Source organism: Monodon monoceros, unplaced genomic scaffold (genome assembly GCF_005190385.1).
Source record: "Monodon monoceros isolate NGI ecotype Baffin Bay Population unplaced genomic scaffold, NGI_Narwhal_1 Super_Scaffold_20, whole genome shotgun sequence".
NCBI classification, from domain to species: domain Eukaryota; kingdom Metazoa; phylum Chordata; class Mammalia; order Artiodactyla; family Monodontidae; genus Monodon; species Monodon monoceros.
Window position 1 is genome coordinate 72,699,299 of NW_021703777.1, and position 16,131 is coordinate 72,715,429.

General features: G+C 43.6%; 1 protein-coding gene across 3 annotated transcripts in view; it reads left to right on the plus strand.

The window, feature by feature from the left end:
* Positions 1-11,774, plus strand: part of RBM47 (RNA binding motif protein 47) — a 164,935-nt gene extending 153,161 nt beyond the window's left edge. The window contains exons 6-8 of one of the 3 annotated variants that reach the window (XM_029235652.1): positions 561-767; positions 3,804-3,997; positions 9,004-11,774. In XM_029235652.1, the coding sequence (XP_029091485.1) occupies positions 561-767; positions 3,804-3,997; positions 9,004-9,237 (635 nt within the window). In that variant the 3' untranslated portion in view covers positions 9,238-11,774. The remainder of the gene's footprint in view (positions 1-560; positions 768-3,803; positions 3,998-9,003) is intronic. The other 2 variants (XM_029235653.1, XM_029235650.1) reach the window with 2 other exon arrangements.
* The last annotated feature ends 4,357 nt before the right edge of the window (positions 11,775-16,131 follow it).

A 16,131-nucleotide genomic window follows, 5' to 3' on the forward strand; every position in this document is an offset into this window, starting at 1 on the left:
TTAGGTTAAAAACTACGTGTGAAATGAAATCTTTAGAATGCTGGGGATTAGGGGGCACAGTGTTGTCGTTGGGTTTTTTGTTGGGGTTGTTTTGTTTTTTGTAGTCACTGGCTAGCCTGTAATGAAACCAGGCATTACACTGGGAAGCAGAATGCTTAGCCTCTGGGTCCTGTTCTCTGATTAACTGCTTCTGTGACTTAAGTCAGCCCCTCTAACCTCCCGAGGCTTGTTTTCTCACGCGTAAAATGAGAAAGGTGACTAGCAGTTCCCCTTCCACAACTAACTTTGTTACAGTCTGTGAACATTTTTATTTATTGGAGTTGCAGTTGCAGTCCTAGGAACTCACCCTTCAAGTTCATCTCTTGCAGCAGACATTTTAGGGTGCACCTAGGCTGGAACAGAAGGTGTGAAGCATCTTCCAGCTCATTGAAGCACAGAGGTGTAGCCACCTGCAGCTTAGAGCCAGCGCAAACGCCTAAGTGCCAGGAGCCTTGAGCTAGGGTCCGCCTCCTGTACTGTTGCTATTGGTAGCTCATCATGTTTTGTGTTGTTATTATAAGCAGGCAGCATAAGAGGCCGGGGTCGAGGTGCAGCTGGCAACAGAGCCCCAGGGCCCAGGGGTTCCTACCTTGGGGGATATTCTGCTGGCCGTGGTATATATAGCCGATATCATGAAGGAAAAGGAAAACAACAAGAAAAAGGATATGAACTTGTACCGAATTTGGAAATCTCTGCCGTCAATCCAGTTGCCATTAAACCTGGTACAGGTCAGTATAAACTGGCGTGAGAATGGATCTTTTCAGCCTGAACCCCAGCCCTCCCTTTGAAGTGACTTCCTTGGGTACTTTTATCTGCATATGGGTTCCTCTTCTCAAAGGCAACCGAAGATTAGGCAAGGAACGTGGCCTCCTGGGCCTTCTTATCTAGAACTTAGGGAGATAGTCTAGCGTCTAGTTTTGACCACGTTCCAGTCAAACTTTCCGATAGTGGGTTTTTCAAATGGGTATCACCAGTCGTTAGGCTTTTTTTTCAATTAGGCAGATTCTCAACTAGGCAGATTGGGATGGGGTGTGCAGAGATAGAAGAACACGAGTCTCTTCTGTGTCTTCTACCAGCTAAAAACTTTCTTTTGCTTACTCAAGCCTATTTCTACCACATGCATCGGAAGCCAGAAGGCGCATTTCTTTGCTAGTTCTGAGAGTTGCTGGGAAGGGTAGAAAATTCCCCTTCAGGAGCAAATAACACTGCTGTCTCTTGTCATGGTCTTAACAAACCAGAATGCCTGGGAGCAGCAGTGAAAGGTTTTGCGGCTGATTTCCAGCTCTCATTTCCGCCTTTTGCTGGATCCGTAGATTGGGGGTAGGGGCACTCAAGTAATTCAAGCCAGGGACCTTGAACTTTGCTTCCACCCTCCACAGACCAGGCCCCACAAACCAGTTTTCCAACATTGTTAGTGCTCGTTAGCCTAATGTGAAACAGGTCTTTCTGATCCTAACCTGCAAGGAGCTTTATTTAACTCCACAGTGTGAACATAGGACAGACTCCCTATTTACACACACCACACAAGCCCACACATGGGAGATTCTTCCCTGATCCTCCTCCAGACCTTTTCCCGGTCTCATGGAGGGTAGATTGAAGAACTCTTTGAGAACATCCTCACTTGGAAGCTCAGCCTCTCTGACTTTCTGTTGGCTGAGGTCTGCACTCCTTCTCCCGGCTGAAACAGACTCAAGGGAGCTGTGCGAGTGGGGCGTAGGTTGGCATTGGCCACATAGAGCTTACAAAGCATTTTCCCAGTAGAGTTTCCTTTTTAAGTAATCCGGTGATTTTTTTTTTTTTTTTTTTTTTAATGCCTGTGAAAAAATTCTGCAATTTCTGCAGGTAAGTGACTCCTTAGACTGGATTTCCTTATAAATGCCATTGGTGCTTTAAGCAGTGTAAAACAAATCCTGTTTCTCCCTGTAATTCCATAAAGCAGAGCCTGGATACAAGACTTGTCACTTCTACTTGTTGGGAAAGGGACTCTTGTTGGCATTAGCTTAAGATTTAACTAGAGAAAAGAACTCTTAAACAACCTTTAAGCATATAGTTGTGTTCTGGGGCATGTAGTAGCTGACAGCCAGAATAATCCAGAGTTGCTTAGTACGACTCAAATATGGCTCAAACTTATAACCCTTTCTGGGCCCTATCCCCATGACCTCTATTTCTGGTTAATCCAAAAAATTAGAACTATGTATTTTAGGAGGAACACCAGGGCAGTAGTGAAGTATCTGGGCACAAGATCACATGGATGGAAAGGCAGGTAAAAGATTTGGTTAAGATTTTAGGTATATTTTGGGCTTCCCTGGTGGCGCAGTGGTTGAGAGTCCACCTGCCGATGCAGGGGACACGGGTTCGTGCCCCGGTCCAGGAAGATCCCACATGCCGCGGAGCGGCTGCGCCCGTGAGCCATGGCCGCTGAGCCTGCGCGTCCGGAGCCTGTGCTCTGCAACGGGAGAGACCACAGCAGTGAGAGGCCCGCGTACTGCAAAAAAAAAAAATAATAAAAAATAAATAAAGGTTTTAGGTATATTTTATTGAATGGCTGTATCATTGTTTAGCCCACAGTCATTTCTCTTTACCTTATATCATCAGCTTTTATTAGAAGAAATTACTTACAGTTGGAGAAAAAACATAAGTGAAAGGTTACTTTGTGTATGCATTTCAATATTCTTGCTCTTCCTTGCAACACACACATACCACACACTCACGCAAACTCCCCCACATCAGGGCTAGTATTTTTTTTTTTCTTTTTACCTCTCCTTATCATACATTGACATTCGATAACTGCTGTCTGTTTGAATCTCTGGTTGAAATGAGCCCTTTGGACTTGACTCACAGAAACATGTCTTTGAATTGGCAGGTACCACCAAAAAAAGCAGTCATGGGCTTCCCTGGTGGCACAGTGGTTGAGAGTCCGCTTGCCATTGCAGGGGACGCGGGTTCGTGCCCCGGTCCGGGAGGATCCCACGTGCCGCGGAGCGGCTGGGCCCGTGAGTCATGGCCGCTGAGCCTGCGCGTCCGGAGCCTGTGCTCCTTAACGGGAGAGGCCACAGCAGTGAGAGGCCCGCGTACCAAAAAAAAAAAAAAAAAAAAAGCAGTCACTCTACTGCTTTGCTATTATGACTGGCCATTAGAAAATTAGGGAATTTTTTATTATGTATTTTTCCTTGAGTCAGTAATATTGAAATCTGAAATGTGGGGTGGGGAGGATGTACACAGACCTCTGAGTTCTCAAAATGAAACCCTCAACAGCACCAGCTTTTTAAAACGTGGTGAAAGTGAAAAGGGCAGCGGGTCTGGTAACGGGTTAGATGAGTGATAAGGAACCAGCAGTCTCCTTCTCACACTCTTGGGCCTCAAGCCCCTGCTCTCACTTCTTATTCTGAGACTGTTTTCTCAGAATTAGAAGGCCCTTTCTTGCTCTGTAGAACCTCAAGAGTAAGAGTCAAAATGCGATTTTCTGTTAGAAGCAGTAGGAAATGTGGGTACAGAAACCTAACTCTAAGCTTTCCTTCCCTGATGATCTATGGGGAGACCCCATTGGTACCCATGTGTTTCCTTTTGAAAGTCAAGTCAAGGGGACGAGGGGTACCTGCCACCTCCTCTCTCTTCCTCTTGGGTAGCACCTGTACTGAGGGAGCATTAGTTAGCAGCGAGAGCCCTTGGCTGCTAAACTTGGTTTTTAAAAATATTGAGAAAGTGATGGACCTCCTTCAGTGACTGGATGACTGACCTGTGTTTCCTTCTTACTTCTCTTGCAGTGGCCATCCCTGCCATCGGGGCCCAGTATTCCATGTTTCAGGCAGCTCCGGCTCCTAAAATGATTGAAGATGGTAAAATCCACACAATGGAGCACATGATCAGCCCCATCGCTGTGCAGCCAGACCCAGCCAGCGCCGCCGCGGCCGCGGCCGCCGCCGTCATCCCTGCCGTGTCCACGCCACCACCTTTCCAGGTAGGGTTCTTACTGCGGTCGTTGCGTTTGTGTGAGGCCTCATGTGTCGTGGATTCATTTAATACTCCACAGGAGAATTTACTGTGTGCCTAGCTCTCTGTTAGAACTATGGGACTGGATGACAGACAAATTTTGTAAGATAAATCATGGTAGGACAGAAAAATTTTCAGTAATAATTGTACTACCCCAATATCGTCACTGTATTAAAGATGGGAAGCAATATGCAAAAATGGCATGTGTAATTTTTCACAGTGTCATAATATTATACATACTATTTTTTTTTTATGATACTGGATAATTTTTAACTCATGTTCTTATTGTTAAGGAGCTGACACACAAAATCCCAGGAGATAGTTCACGTTTTCCCATTCCAGATTATAGTTCAGTGAAGAGTTATTTAAAGTTCTGCTGCTCCCTCCCTCCCTCCCTCCCTCTCTCTGTATCAGTAGATACATATGTATACATCTATACATATATATACATGTGGCTGTAGAGAGAGAAATGTCTAGAGAAATATCGATAAAGATACATGAAACTTTACAAAATCTGCCTTTACTCCTCTCTTACAACCATATCCTACTATTCCCATATCTCCTCCCAATCCAGTCTTACTATTCCATCCTCCTTCCCCACCTCTACTTACTCATAGTGTTCTCCTCTCTGTGGTTTCTTCTCTAGAATCTTTCCCATCCACATCTCACCTTGGAAGTCATGTCTCCCATACTTCTCATTACCTACAGTATTACTTGGCATTTGACTGCCAGTGTGTTCTCTCTCCCCAATTAAAACAAAGTTCGTCCAGAGCAAGAGTTACGTCTTATATTGCTTTGTATCTGCAATGTGTAGTACACAGGGAATGCTTATGTGATATATCATTCATCCAGACAGAAAAATAATCTCGTTGAAGCTCTCCTTTGTGAGGCAGTGAATCTCAACTACCTTATCAATCAATAAGCATATTAAAAACTCAGACCGGGGATGTCTTTAATTGAGTAAGAATTATCCAGGGGACATGTTTATATTGATAAAACAGAGATTCTTAGGTTCAAAGCCCAGAAGATTCCAGTTCAGCAGAACTGGGCTGGGGTTCTAGAATCCATATTTTGTCCCAGCTCCTCAGTGATGCCGAAACAGAGCCAGACTGTGAACCCTCACAGTAGCCTGCTGTTTGCTTGCTGTTGCCCACTCTGAGCCCCAGTCTTTTTTTTTTTTTTTTTTTTGCGCGGTACGCGGGCCTCTCACTGTTGTGGTCTCTCCCGTTGCGGAGCACAGGCTCCGGACACGCAGGCTCAGCGGCCATGGCTCACGGGCCCAGCCGCTCCGCGGCATGTGGGATCTTCCCGGACCAGGGCACGAACCTGCGTCCCCTGCATCGGCAGGCGGACTCCCAACCACTGTGCCACCAGGGAAGCCCTGAGCCCCAGTCTTGACTGCACTATTCAGAAAGGGTCAGGCCATGTGAAGTTTATTTATCTATCAATATATCGTCAAGTATTCTTTAACTGCAAAAAGCCAAAAAAAAGGAATAGGTTGGAAATGACTCACAAAGTAGTTATTCCTGTGGCCTGACTATAAGTATATACAGTAACCTACAGGCATTACTTTGTGGAATTTTGCTAATAATTTCTAATTCCTCTTTACTAAGAAACTCGTGAACTTTGGTCTTTGCTGCATGGTCACAGTTCTGGTGGACCCCAAGTTCCAGGCTTCATGATCACATTCTGGAATGCAGACTGTTTCTATCTTACGTCAGTCTGCACTGGATGCTGCTGTGGGGTCTTTACACGAAGTTGTGGTTTGGGAATTTGTTCAGTGTGCTGTCATTAGCAGTTGATTCCTATGGAGATTGTTTCCTTCTCCAGTATATTCTGCAGAATGCCAGGAGCTACTTCCTTTGTAACGTGGGAATGGCTTCTTTGAGTGTGTGTGGCCCTGCCACTCTCCCTCAGGTCTAAGTACTCTGTGTCCTGCCTCGAGTTCATTGACCTGGGTTCTCTGACATGTTCAGTCCTCTGCCGCCTCTGTGTTCTCTGCCAAATTGCAGCAGAGGGAGGAGCTTTTTTTTTTTTTTAATATTTATTCATTTATTTATTTGGTTGCACTGGATCTTAGTTGCGGCTGGCGGGCTCCTTAGTTGTGGCATGCAAACTCTTAGTTGCAGCATGCATGTGGGATCTAGTTCCCCGACCAGGGATCAAACCCAGGCCCCCTGCCCTGGGAGCGCAGAATCCTAACCACTGTGCCACCAGGGAAGTTCCCAAGGAGCATTTTAAGCTCCACGGATCAGTAAATAGAAAACTTTTTGGAGTAGAGCAACACTGGAAATCAGTTCCCAGCATGGCTTCCAGAACCTTCTTGGGGAACACCTTCGATCTTCCTCCGCTGTTTTGCAGGTGCTCAGGGATGTTCCTGTTTAGCCATTTTATATCCAAAGTTTCATATAGCCTTTGCAAGCAATTTAAAAAAAACTTGCAGGTATAGACGATCATTTTTTCACGTTGATTTCTCAAAGTGTTCTCAGTCTTCACAACAAGTCGGTGGTATAGGTAGAGCAAAGATAACCATTCGTTTTTTGAGAGGAGCAAAATTTGAGGCCTTTTTCTCTCCCCCTCCCCAACTCCCTATGCTCAGCCCAACCCCACTGCGCTCACCTGAGCCCAGGTGTTGGGCTGCAGTGTAGCACATGGAAAGGTTTTTCTCACATGTCACCTTCCCTGTGATTCCTTCCCTTTGTGCATTTGTCATTAAAGAGATGTCCACACATTTGGAAAAGATGGCTTGCTGTCTTGCTGTAAACCACAGTCTTCCCAGTTCCGAAGATTGTCTGCCTGGTCGTAAAGCGTTTCTAATAAGATATTCATTGTGACTGCATTGTAGGAGGCAGGATAATGCAAGGCTAAACGCACAGGCTCCAGAGTCACACATCCCCTTGCTTAAAAGCTATGTCACCGGGACTTCCCTGGTGATGAAGTGGTTAGGATTGCCGTGGAGCAACTAAGCCCAGGCACCACAACTACTAAGCCTGCGCACTAGAGCCCACGAGCCACAACTGCTGAGCCCGTGAGCCACAACTACCGAAACCTGCGTGCCTAGAGCCCGTGCTCTGCAGCAAGAGAAGCCACCGCAATGAGAAGCCTGCGCACCGCAATGAAGAGTAGCCCCCACTCACCGCAACTAGAGGAAGCCCGCGCGCAGCAACAAAGACCTAACGCAGCCAAAAATAAACAAAAAATAAATTTATAAATAAAAAGAAATAGGTAAAAAAATATTTTTCAAAAAAAAATAACATCATACAAATAAGGCACTTAGAATAGTGCCTAGCAGACTATAATCTCTCTGTTATTGTTATCATTTATTTTATTATTTTATTTTATTATTATTTTGGTTACAGTTGAAAGAAATGACTCAGGTTATGAAGTTCCTTTGCACATAATTTTGTGACTCTGATTTGCAGGTATTGTAGAGGAATGGTAAGTAATTCCTTTATAAAAATCCAGGAAGAAGTAATTTTTTAAAACCTAATTCTCCATTTCACATATCCTGAATTGTTTATTTTAAAGATACATTAAGACAAGGAGACCACAGCAGCATGTACTAGAGGGCATTCTATGAAACATAAGGCGCACCAGATGTTTCGTTAAATGTGTGTTTTATTTTACCAAACATCTATCTACTTTTCCATAAAGCAGCTCAGAGAACGAGCTCCATAGCAAACACTTCGGGAAATACGGAACCAGTCTTCCCTGCATACTCCTATTTGTTCTGAAAACATAGTATGTTACACTTTCAAATGGAGGGAAGGAAGCAGCAGGGACTTTCAGAGCCAGCATGGCATCTGCAGTGAGGCAGCTTCAGTTAGCTTGTCTTTCCCCCACTTCCTCCTCATGTGGAAGCCCCACCTTATTCTTCAGAACCCAGCTCAAATGTCTCCACTTCTGAGATGCTTTCTCTGGCTCCTCAAGTTAGTTGGCTCCTTCTCGAAGCTTCTACAGCAATTTGTTTATATAGTGGTGTCATATCTTAGGTGGGAGATGGTTGAAGAGATCACATTTGCTGAAAATCGTGTCTGGTCACAATCTTTTTAGGTCACAGCTTAAGAAGCTGACCCTTTGGAGATCTGTGTACTTTGTTCCGTAAAGTTGTCACAGACTATGCTTCTTTCTCTCCGTTCTTGAAACATCATGTTTCTTCAGTTAAGTATGAGTTGAGGCAGCTGGCATGTATTTCAGGAAAAATATTTCTTCTTAGTTACAGTGAGATCAACTGAGTAAAGGGGAGACCTCAACTCCCATCTCTAGCTCACTCTGGGGCATAGGCTGATTGTGTGGAATGGTGGGCAGAAGATTCCAGAGCATTGGAACTTTCCCAGAGCATTCCAATTCCATCAGTGTCACCAGCTGAATTCGAATGAGCCTTGAGGATGCAACTTCACCTTACTTTAATGGCTCCTGCCTCACTCCCTTACAGTTACTGTTTGTCTACCCCTCTGCCTTTCTGCCCTGAGAATGGCAACTTTTGTTTTGTTTTGTTTTTAAATAAATTTATTTATTTATTTTTGGCTGCGTTGGGTCTTTGTTGCTGCGCGCGGGCTTTCTCTAGTTGCGGCGAGCGGGGGGCTACTCTTCATTGCGGTGCGTGGGCTTCTCATTGCAGTGGCTTCTCTTGTTGTGGAGCATAGGCTCTAGGCGCCTGGGCTTCAGTAGTTGCGGCATGTGGGCTCAGCAGTTGTGGCTCGCCATCTCTAGAGTGCAGGCTCAGTAGTTGTGGCGCATGGGCTTAGTTGCTCTGCGGCATGTGGGATCTTCCCAGACCAGGGCTCGAACCCGAGTCCCCTGCATTGGCCGGCGGATTCTTAACCACTGCACCACCAGGGAAGCCCAAGAATGGCAACTTTTGTTTCTCTGTCTGTTTCTCCTCCAGACTCCTGGGAGTTGAATGAATCAATGAATGAATGGATAAGTAGCTACACATGTTCAGTAAGGATTCTTTCTCTCCCTCCTCCTCAGGGCCGCCCAATAACTCCAGTGTACACGGTGGCTCCGAACGTTCAGAGAATTCCCGCTGCCGGGATCTACGGGGCCAGTTATGTGCCATTTGCTGCTCCGACCACAGCTACGATCGCCACGCTGCAGAAGAACGCGGCGGCCGCCGTCTACAGCGGGTACGCAGGCTACATACCTCAGGCCTTCCCCGCCGCTGCTATCCAGGTGCCCATCCACGACGTCTACCAGACCTACTGAGATCCACCCACCACGACCACTGAAGGAACACTTTACTATTTATGAAGAAAGAACGTGTTGGGTTAGCACACACAAAACCCGAACGTGAAGAATGTTATCAGATACCATACTGGAATATTTTATATACATGAAGTTTTCACTAGTTTTTTTAAGACTGTTTTCAATTTAGCAGACCTGTGTTTGTACATTTCTAAGAGGCTTGCAATGGTTTGTGCCTTAAACACCATCTCTTAAAAATTTGTATGCTGTAGTACATTTGTATAGAGGTTTTCGTTTTTGTATTTTTAAGGATATATTTTCAGTATGAAGGTTATTTTCTTAACTTCTGCACTCCAGAGATTTCTATTTTGTAGTACCTTCAATAGTAAATATATCAATTATATATTAAAAAGCACACTTGAGCAGCTAGGGAACTATTTTGAAAAATATATTCAATATTTAAAGATACAAACAATAGTGCTTTAAAAATACTACATAAAACGTTATTTTAAAAGTTATACTGGAAAGTGCAATTTTAAAATGAGTGAAACCTCTATTTCTGCTGGAATTAAAAGTTGACGGGTGTTACTATGTGTTATCCATGACGGTTCTGTTTTTTAAACACTCGACCTCTCCTTAAGCCAACATTGAAAGACTTGTCACACTTCTGAGTCCAAACACTGGAAAGCTCTCTCACCTGCCACCATCACCCTGGGTCCCTGTTCCTTCTCCAGGTGCCTTTGCTCTTAGATAGGTTCTCTCCCCACCCACTAGCCACCCTGTCCCCCTGTTCCCAGACCCACCTTCGTGTTCGGCAAGTCTAGGACAAATGCATTACTCTGACAGAGAAAACATTGATGACTTTTATACTTCTTTTTGTTGGGGTTTTTTGTTATGGGTTTTTGGTTTTTTGGGGGCGTTTGGTTTGGTTGGGAGGTATTTTCAATAGCAGAGTATGTGTAAGCACAAGATTTTAATAGTTTGCCTAAGACATCTTTGCATAGCTATTTAATTGTCCAATATACAACTTTCATTCCTTTCCTAATGCTTTTATTTTATTATATTTGTTTTGAAGTATAAGTTTGTAGAGACAGAGAATGTTATTGTAGACAAGACCCTGAAAGACTCTTGTCAGCAGATATGCTTCTAGTTGCCTTACCATGTTTCATGCGAAATGTCTGTGGTTGTCACGGTGTCGGAAATACTATGTCTCTTGAACAGGGCCTCCCTCCGTTGCCATGCAGGTGGCAGGTGAACTGAATTGGGGCATGCACAGCCAGGAGGAGGAGGAGAGACCTGCAGGAGTAACAGATAGTTTGTAAATATCTCCTAATCCTTGTTTTTAGCTGTTCTGTGTTGCAGAAGTTCACGGTACCTAGTTGAATGCAAAGTGAAACCATTTTATTTCAATGTTATTGAACAGTTTTGTTTTAGTAGGAAGTAAATGTATTGTTGCAGTGTTTTGTGCCTGGTTAAAGGCCTTTGTTTAGCAGAGTGAATGTAAAATACAGTAAACTGTTAAGATTGTCATCTACTTGAGGAAATACACCAACTTGGAATTTTTTTGTTTTAAAGGTTCTATCAAGGAAGTGAGGTGTGCAATAGATGGCACGGCCACAGTTGTGTGTTTATGTCATATTGGAGATTCCGTCAAACCTTCTACTCACTGAATTTTGCTGATGGCTGCATTCTTATTGTGGATTAATAATAGGATGGTGCCCTTAGCAAACGTATTAGTTTTGTTTTACATTTTAAATTAAGAGATTCCCAAATGCCCTCTTCTCCCTCATCTTACGGTGGGTTGAATTCTTTATATATAAGCAATATTTATTTAACTGTTCTATAAAGTTATTGAGTGCCTGCGAAGGCCTTTAAACATTCCTAACCTTCCTTTCCATCGTTCTTAAATGACATAAAGTAATTGTGCAATGTTCCTGATTCTGCACCCAGCAAACTGCATCCAAACTCAAATCTGTTGTAATGAGTAATCCAACAAAATGCAGTCTGGATTAGATCCCCGTCCTTTGACTTTATGTGAAAGAAGTACTCTCCTACTTTCCTTCCAGTGAAGGATTCATTATCACAGAGGTTCACTGGATGAGACTGACCCAGGGGTCTTACTGTATTTTACATGTGCCTGTAAATTATTTGCAAAAAAGAAAAAGGAAAAAAATGGTGTCTTAACATGGCAACTACCAAACTACCTTAAAAATAAACGTTGCTGACATAGCCCGTTAAGTATCAGTGAGCCTCCTACCTACCTATGGTCTGTCTGTTCCTGTTGTTTGAAAAACATTTCACATATGTACACTACTGAGGTAAGTTTGTAACTTGAAATGTGAACTTTTTTTAGGGTTAAGAACAAACTATATAAATGTTTAAAAAAAACCAAACTTTGGAGTTCTCTGTTTTCAAACATGCTAGCAGTTTAGTTGTTACCTTTAGTTGCATTGTATTTGAAAAGCTTTCAAGTTTATTTAGATCTTGCTTCATTTACAATACATTCTTTGGATGTATGTAGTAAATAAAGCTTTCTTTAAAGCAATTTCAAGACCTTATTTTAAATTGTGTTTTTCTTTATACACATTTTTTTCCCTAACAAAATTAGAATAACCCTTACAGCATAGAAGGAACTAATTCATTATTTTCAGCTGGAGAAAATCATATCTTTGATTTGGAATTACTAATGAAGATGAGGCACATAGTAACAATTGTAAATTATCAGTGTCTTCAAACTTGTGCCCAGGTGGTAGAAAGTTGAGCACTCATCTACTGCTCGGCATCTGGATTAGAATGGGATGTGGCAAAGCCTGTCACTGTTCTCGGCACTGGTTTGTTTATGATCCCAAGAGCTTTACACTCAGAAATCTACATGGAGGCAGTTCATGAGACCTTGAGTTGTTTGGTGGTCTCATGAAAGTGCTGGGGTGACCTAATGTTGGTCACCGCATTGGAAACCAAAGCCCTCTGTTTCACCTTTTTCACAGCACCCAGCAAGATTAGCAGGGTACTGCCTTTTTCTCTAGAGATCATCACTAACTTCAGGTAGGATCCATCAGCAAAGCCAATCAAATGATTCAAGGGAAACTGGTAGGTTGTCAATGGAATTACTTCTAAAAACTGCCCCACGTGGCTTTGCCGTTGATTAAGAATTTTACCTTCTTAGTCTTGAGCAGCCTGGGTCATGGCCTCCCGACCCACATTTCTTAGAATTCTAACTTCCTGCTTCCTCTTAAAAGGAAAAAGGCTCTTTCAGAGGCAGAAGAGGCCAGGGAACTTCCCAAGATGACAGATCATTAGCCAGTATTTTCAAGGGGAACAAGATCTGCCGACTCCTTCTTGTTCTAGGAGAAGAGTACAGATGCTTTTCAAGTTGCAGAATCAGAGTTTGATTGCTCTTGTCAGAAAAAGAATTAACAGTCTTACAAAATGCATATTACACCTCTACTAGATGCTGCCCTGCCCGGCTTTGTTCTAGGAGCTGTGGTGACTACAGCATCAACAAAACCAACAAAACCTTGCACACGTAGAGCCTACATTCCAGTGGGAGAACACGGACAAAATAAGCAGGTAAATAGTGTGTTGGGTGGGGATAAAAGCTTTGCTTGGGTGATTCATTAGGCTTTTGGCTTCCATTGCCACAGGACCTCACAAGAACTCCGTGAAGTACGCAGAGCAGATATTTGACCGGCCAAGGTCCCACAGCTGGTAGGAACCAGGGCAGAAATCTGTGCTCAGACTCCAAGTCCCAGATACTTTCGAACAGCAAACACACTGACCCTGGACATGGACAGATTCGGTAGTGCCAACAACCAACTTCACGGTCAACAAAAAGAAAAGGAAAGCTTTTCTCCAAGTGTAGTTTCTTTTCTGTTGGTTGGCTTTTAGTGTGTTTTCAAATGCAGCCTCTTTCCTTGGGGGGATGGGAACTGAAGGAAGAATGGCTGAAATGCCTCCTTTCAGCCTGGAAGACATAGCACTAGGTGAGCTGCTAAAATTGTCTGGTAGATTTAAGGAATTCGATCTACAGTGCCGTATCGAGGATTATGGAGAGGGCTAAACAACTATTGTTAAGAAGTCAACTATACCCTTCTGCTTCTTCAGTAGGATAGATGCCCCAATTTGTTTTAATTCCAAAAATATCTGTCAAGACAACGTGCATAAACACTTATTTAGTTGGAAGTCAAAACAGCTAGAAAACAAAGTTCTAATTTTTCTTTTCTCATGAAGGGTAATCCTATGGACAGTCCAACATTTTATTGGGTGCTGTGACATGGCCTACACTGTGCTGGGTATATTTTGTTAACTATAATTGATTCTACTGGCTTGCCAGGCCCTGTTTTAAGGGCATTAGGGTAGTTGACTATTTTCAAGAGATGTGTATAGTATATTACATGATATTGGGTTGGCCATAAAGTTCATTCAGGGTTTTCCATAAGATGGTATAGAAAACCCGAACGAACTTTTTGGCCAGCCCAACATTATAAAGTCTTTTGGGCAACCTTTATATCAGAGTTGGGTTTTTTTAAAAAACGAAATGTGACATTTTGGCATGGCTATTTTGACGAAATCACATTTGGCACAGTGACCCTAAAAAAAAATTATATCTTCATCTTAAAAAAAAATACTGATAGGATAACAGATGTATTCACTTTATCCTTGCCCAACCACTTCCTTGACACACTCTCCACCTCTTTGACCATCCAAGGTCAAGGACAGGAGTAGGTTTAAATACAGAATGAAACTCAGGAGATGAGTTTTGCTTCAATTCCAAGTTCTAAGCTACCAGATTGGATACAGCCTTTCTTCTCTTTCTCATTAGTTTTCCCTCTCTAGGTGCCCAGTATTCCTCTGTTTCCTAACTCCTCACACCAAAATGTAATTGCCTAAATACCTGTCAAGCGCTGTGGCCTGGTAGAACAGGCTGGGCTTGCAGTTGGGATGCCTAGGGGCTGAACCTCCAGCTTTGCTATTTACCAGCTGTGTGACCTTGGAAAAGACGCCTTGCCTCTCTGAGCACCAGTTTCTTAATTGGTAAAACAGAGATAATAATCCTGACCTCATAAGGTTATTGGGAAAATCAGATGAGTTAATGAATCTTTAAAAAGCCTCGTATGTCAAAGACAAAGTTATCTCCTTTCTCTTCCTCTTTATAAACTGTAGTGTGAATGCGTCCCCACTGTATTCTCATTTAAGCCTTTCCATTTGGCACCTTTTTATGCTCTTGTTCACCCATTTTTTTCAATAAACATTTGTTGAATTCCAGCTATGTGCCAGAACAGTATGAGGCACCGGAGAGACAATGATCAACAAAATCGACCCCCTCTGCCCTCCAGAAACTCCCGGGCGTGATAAGGCAGTGTTGCAAGGGCTATGAAATGGGAGGCGCACCCAGGCCTGGGCAAGGGGTTAAGAAGACTTTGTGGAGGAAGTGGCATCTAAGCAAAGAAGGACAGGATGAGTAGGAGGAAGGGCAGATGAGCAGGGAGAAGTGGGAACAGGAAATGCCCAGGCCCAGAAGAAAAAGCGTGGTATAGTCAAGTACCTGAAAGAAGTTCAGTGTGGCAACCTCAAAAGAGGAGGAGAAAGGGTGTGGAGTGGGGAAACACCACCTTTGTTCCCTCCAACACTAAACATGATTGATAGGCCCATATTAACTGTGGAAGGAAGAGATTTGGCCTGCATAACAAGGAAGTAGGAAGAACCCTAAATCATGCCAATTTAGGACTTTGAGTTTCTTTTAGAAAATGGGGGTGCCCCACATTTACCTAAACTGAGAGGCTGAGGGCTTGTCTAGCAATCAACAGTATGATGCATCTGAGCGCTCCCCTAGCAGGCAACTGCCTCTCTCCGGCCTTCCTGGCCCCAGGTGATGCCCACCAACACTGATCTTTCCATGGGAGAGTTTGTAGGGGCAGCCAAGGCTCTTAGGGTTCCCCCCCTCCTTCTTTAGATCCAGGTTCCACCTTCTGGGGACTTCCATCCTTCCTCTCTGGAGTCTTACAGCAGATACAAGCATCGGCCAAGCTGTCCCAACTCTCCCTCGCCACAGGAATGCAGCCTTCTCAGCAAAGGTGATGGAGGCCCATAGTCCTCCAGATGACTGTGAGGGTAGAGGAGGGTCCCACATAAAATCTCCAGACATGCACTGGCTTCCTCAACAGGGTTATATATCCTGTGACTCCATTCCACACAGTTATACCCACAATCAAAAGCAACACCAAACCTTGCGTTTGCAAGAAATATGACCTTTCCTGAGCTAATTTTTAGCCAACCTTCTTTCTTGGCTTGTTCTACTTTGTTTGGCAAAAATCTTTAATGATTAACCAAACACGAGGCTTAAGTAGGCCTTAGTCATTCTGAGGCAGGTAAGACAAGTTGCTGGAGCCCAATTGTTTCTGAGATGACCTTGCTGGGGGCGCTGGGTCAAGACATTTTGAGCTCATGGTACCATGATAACATTGGGTCATGCCAGTAGCATTCTGCTGGGATTTTTCCTCTCCTTTCTCAAGACTTTTATTCCAAAATGTGGTGGCAGCAGGGAATGGTATTTCTGTCAGCTTCACCCCCACCCCAATTCAAATATGGCCACCGACACTTTCTCAGTCATACAAAGTCGTATACAAACTCAGCTTCCCAACAGGCACCTAATCCCCCCTTTCCATATAAGATGCTCTCCTAAGAGGAGAAATTCTGGAAATGCAACTGATTCTAAATGTGCTTGAGCATTTATACAAAGAAGCATTCTGAACATGAGACAATAGCAAAAATTACCTATTTAGCATAATTTCCTAACCCCTAAGTACAAATATCTAAACCATCGAGTGCCCAGTCAAAGCCTGCCCTCTGTGAGTATTTCTCTTTCTTGTTTGTCATTTTCCTTGTGTTTGGGAATAATGTTAAAGCCTTAAAGGG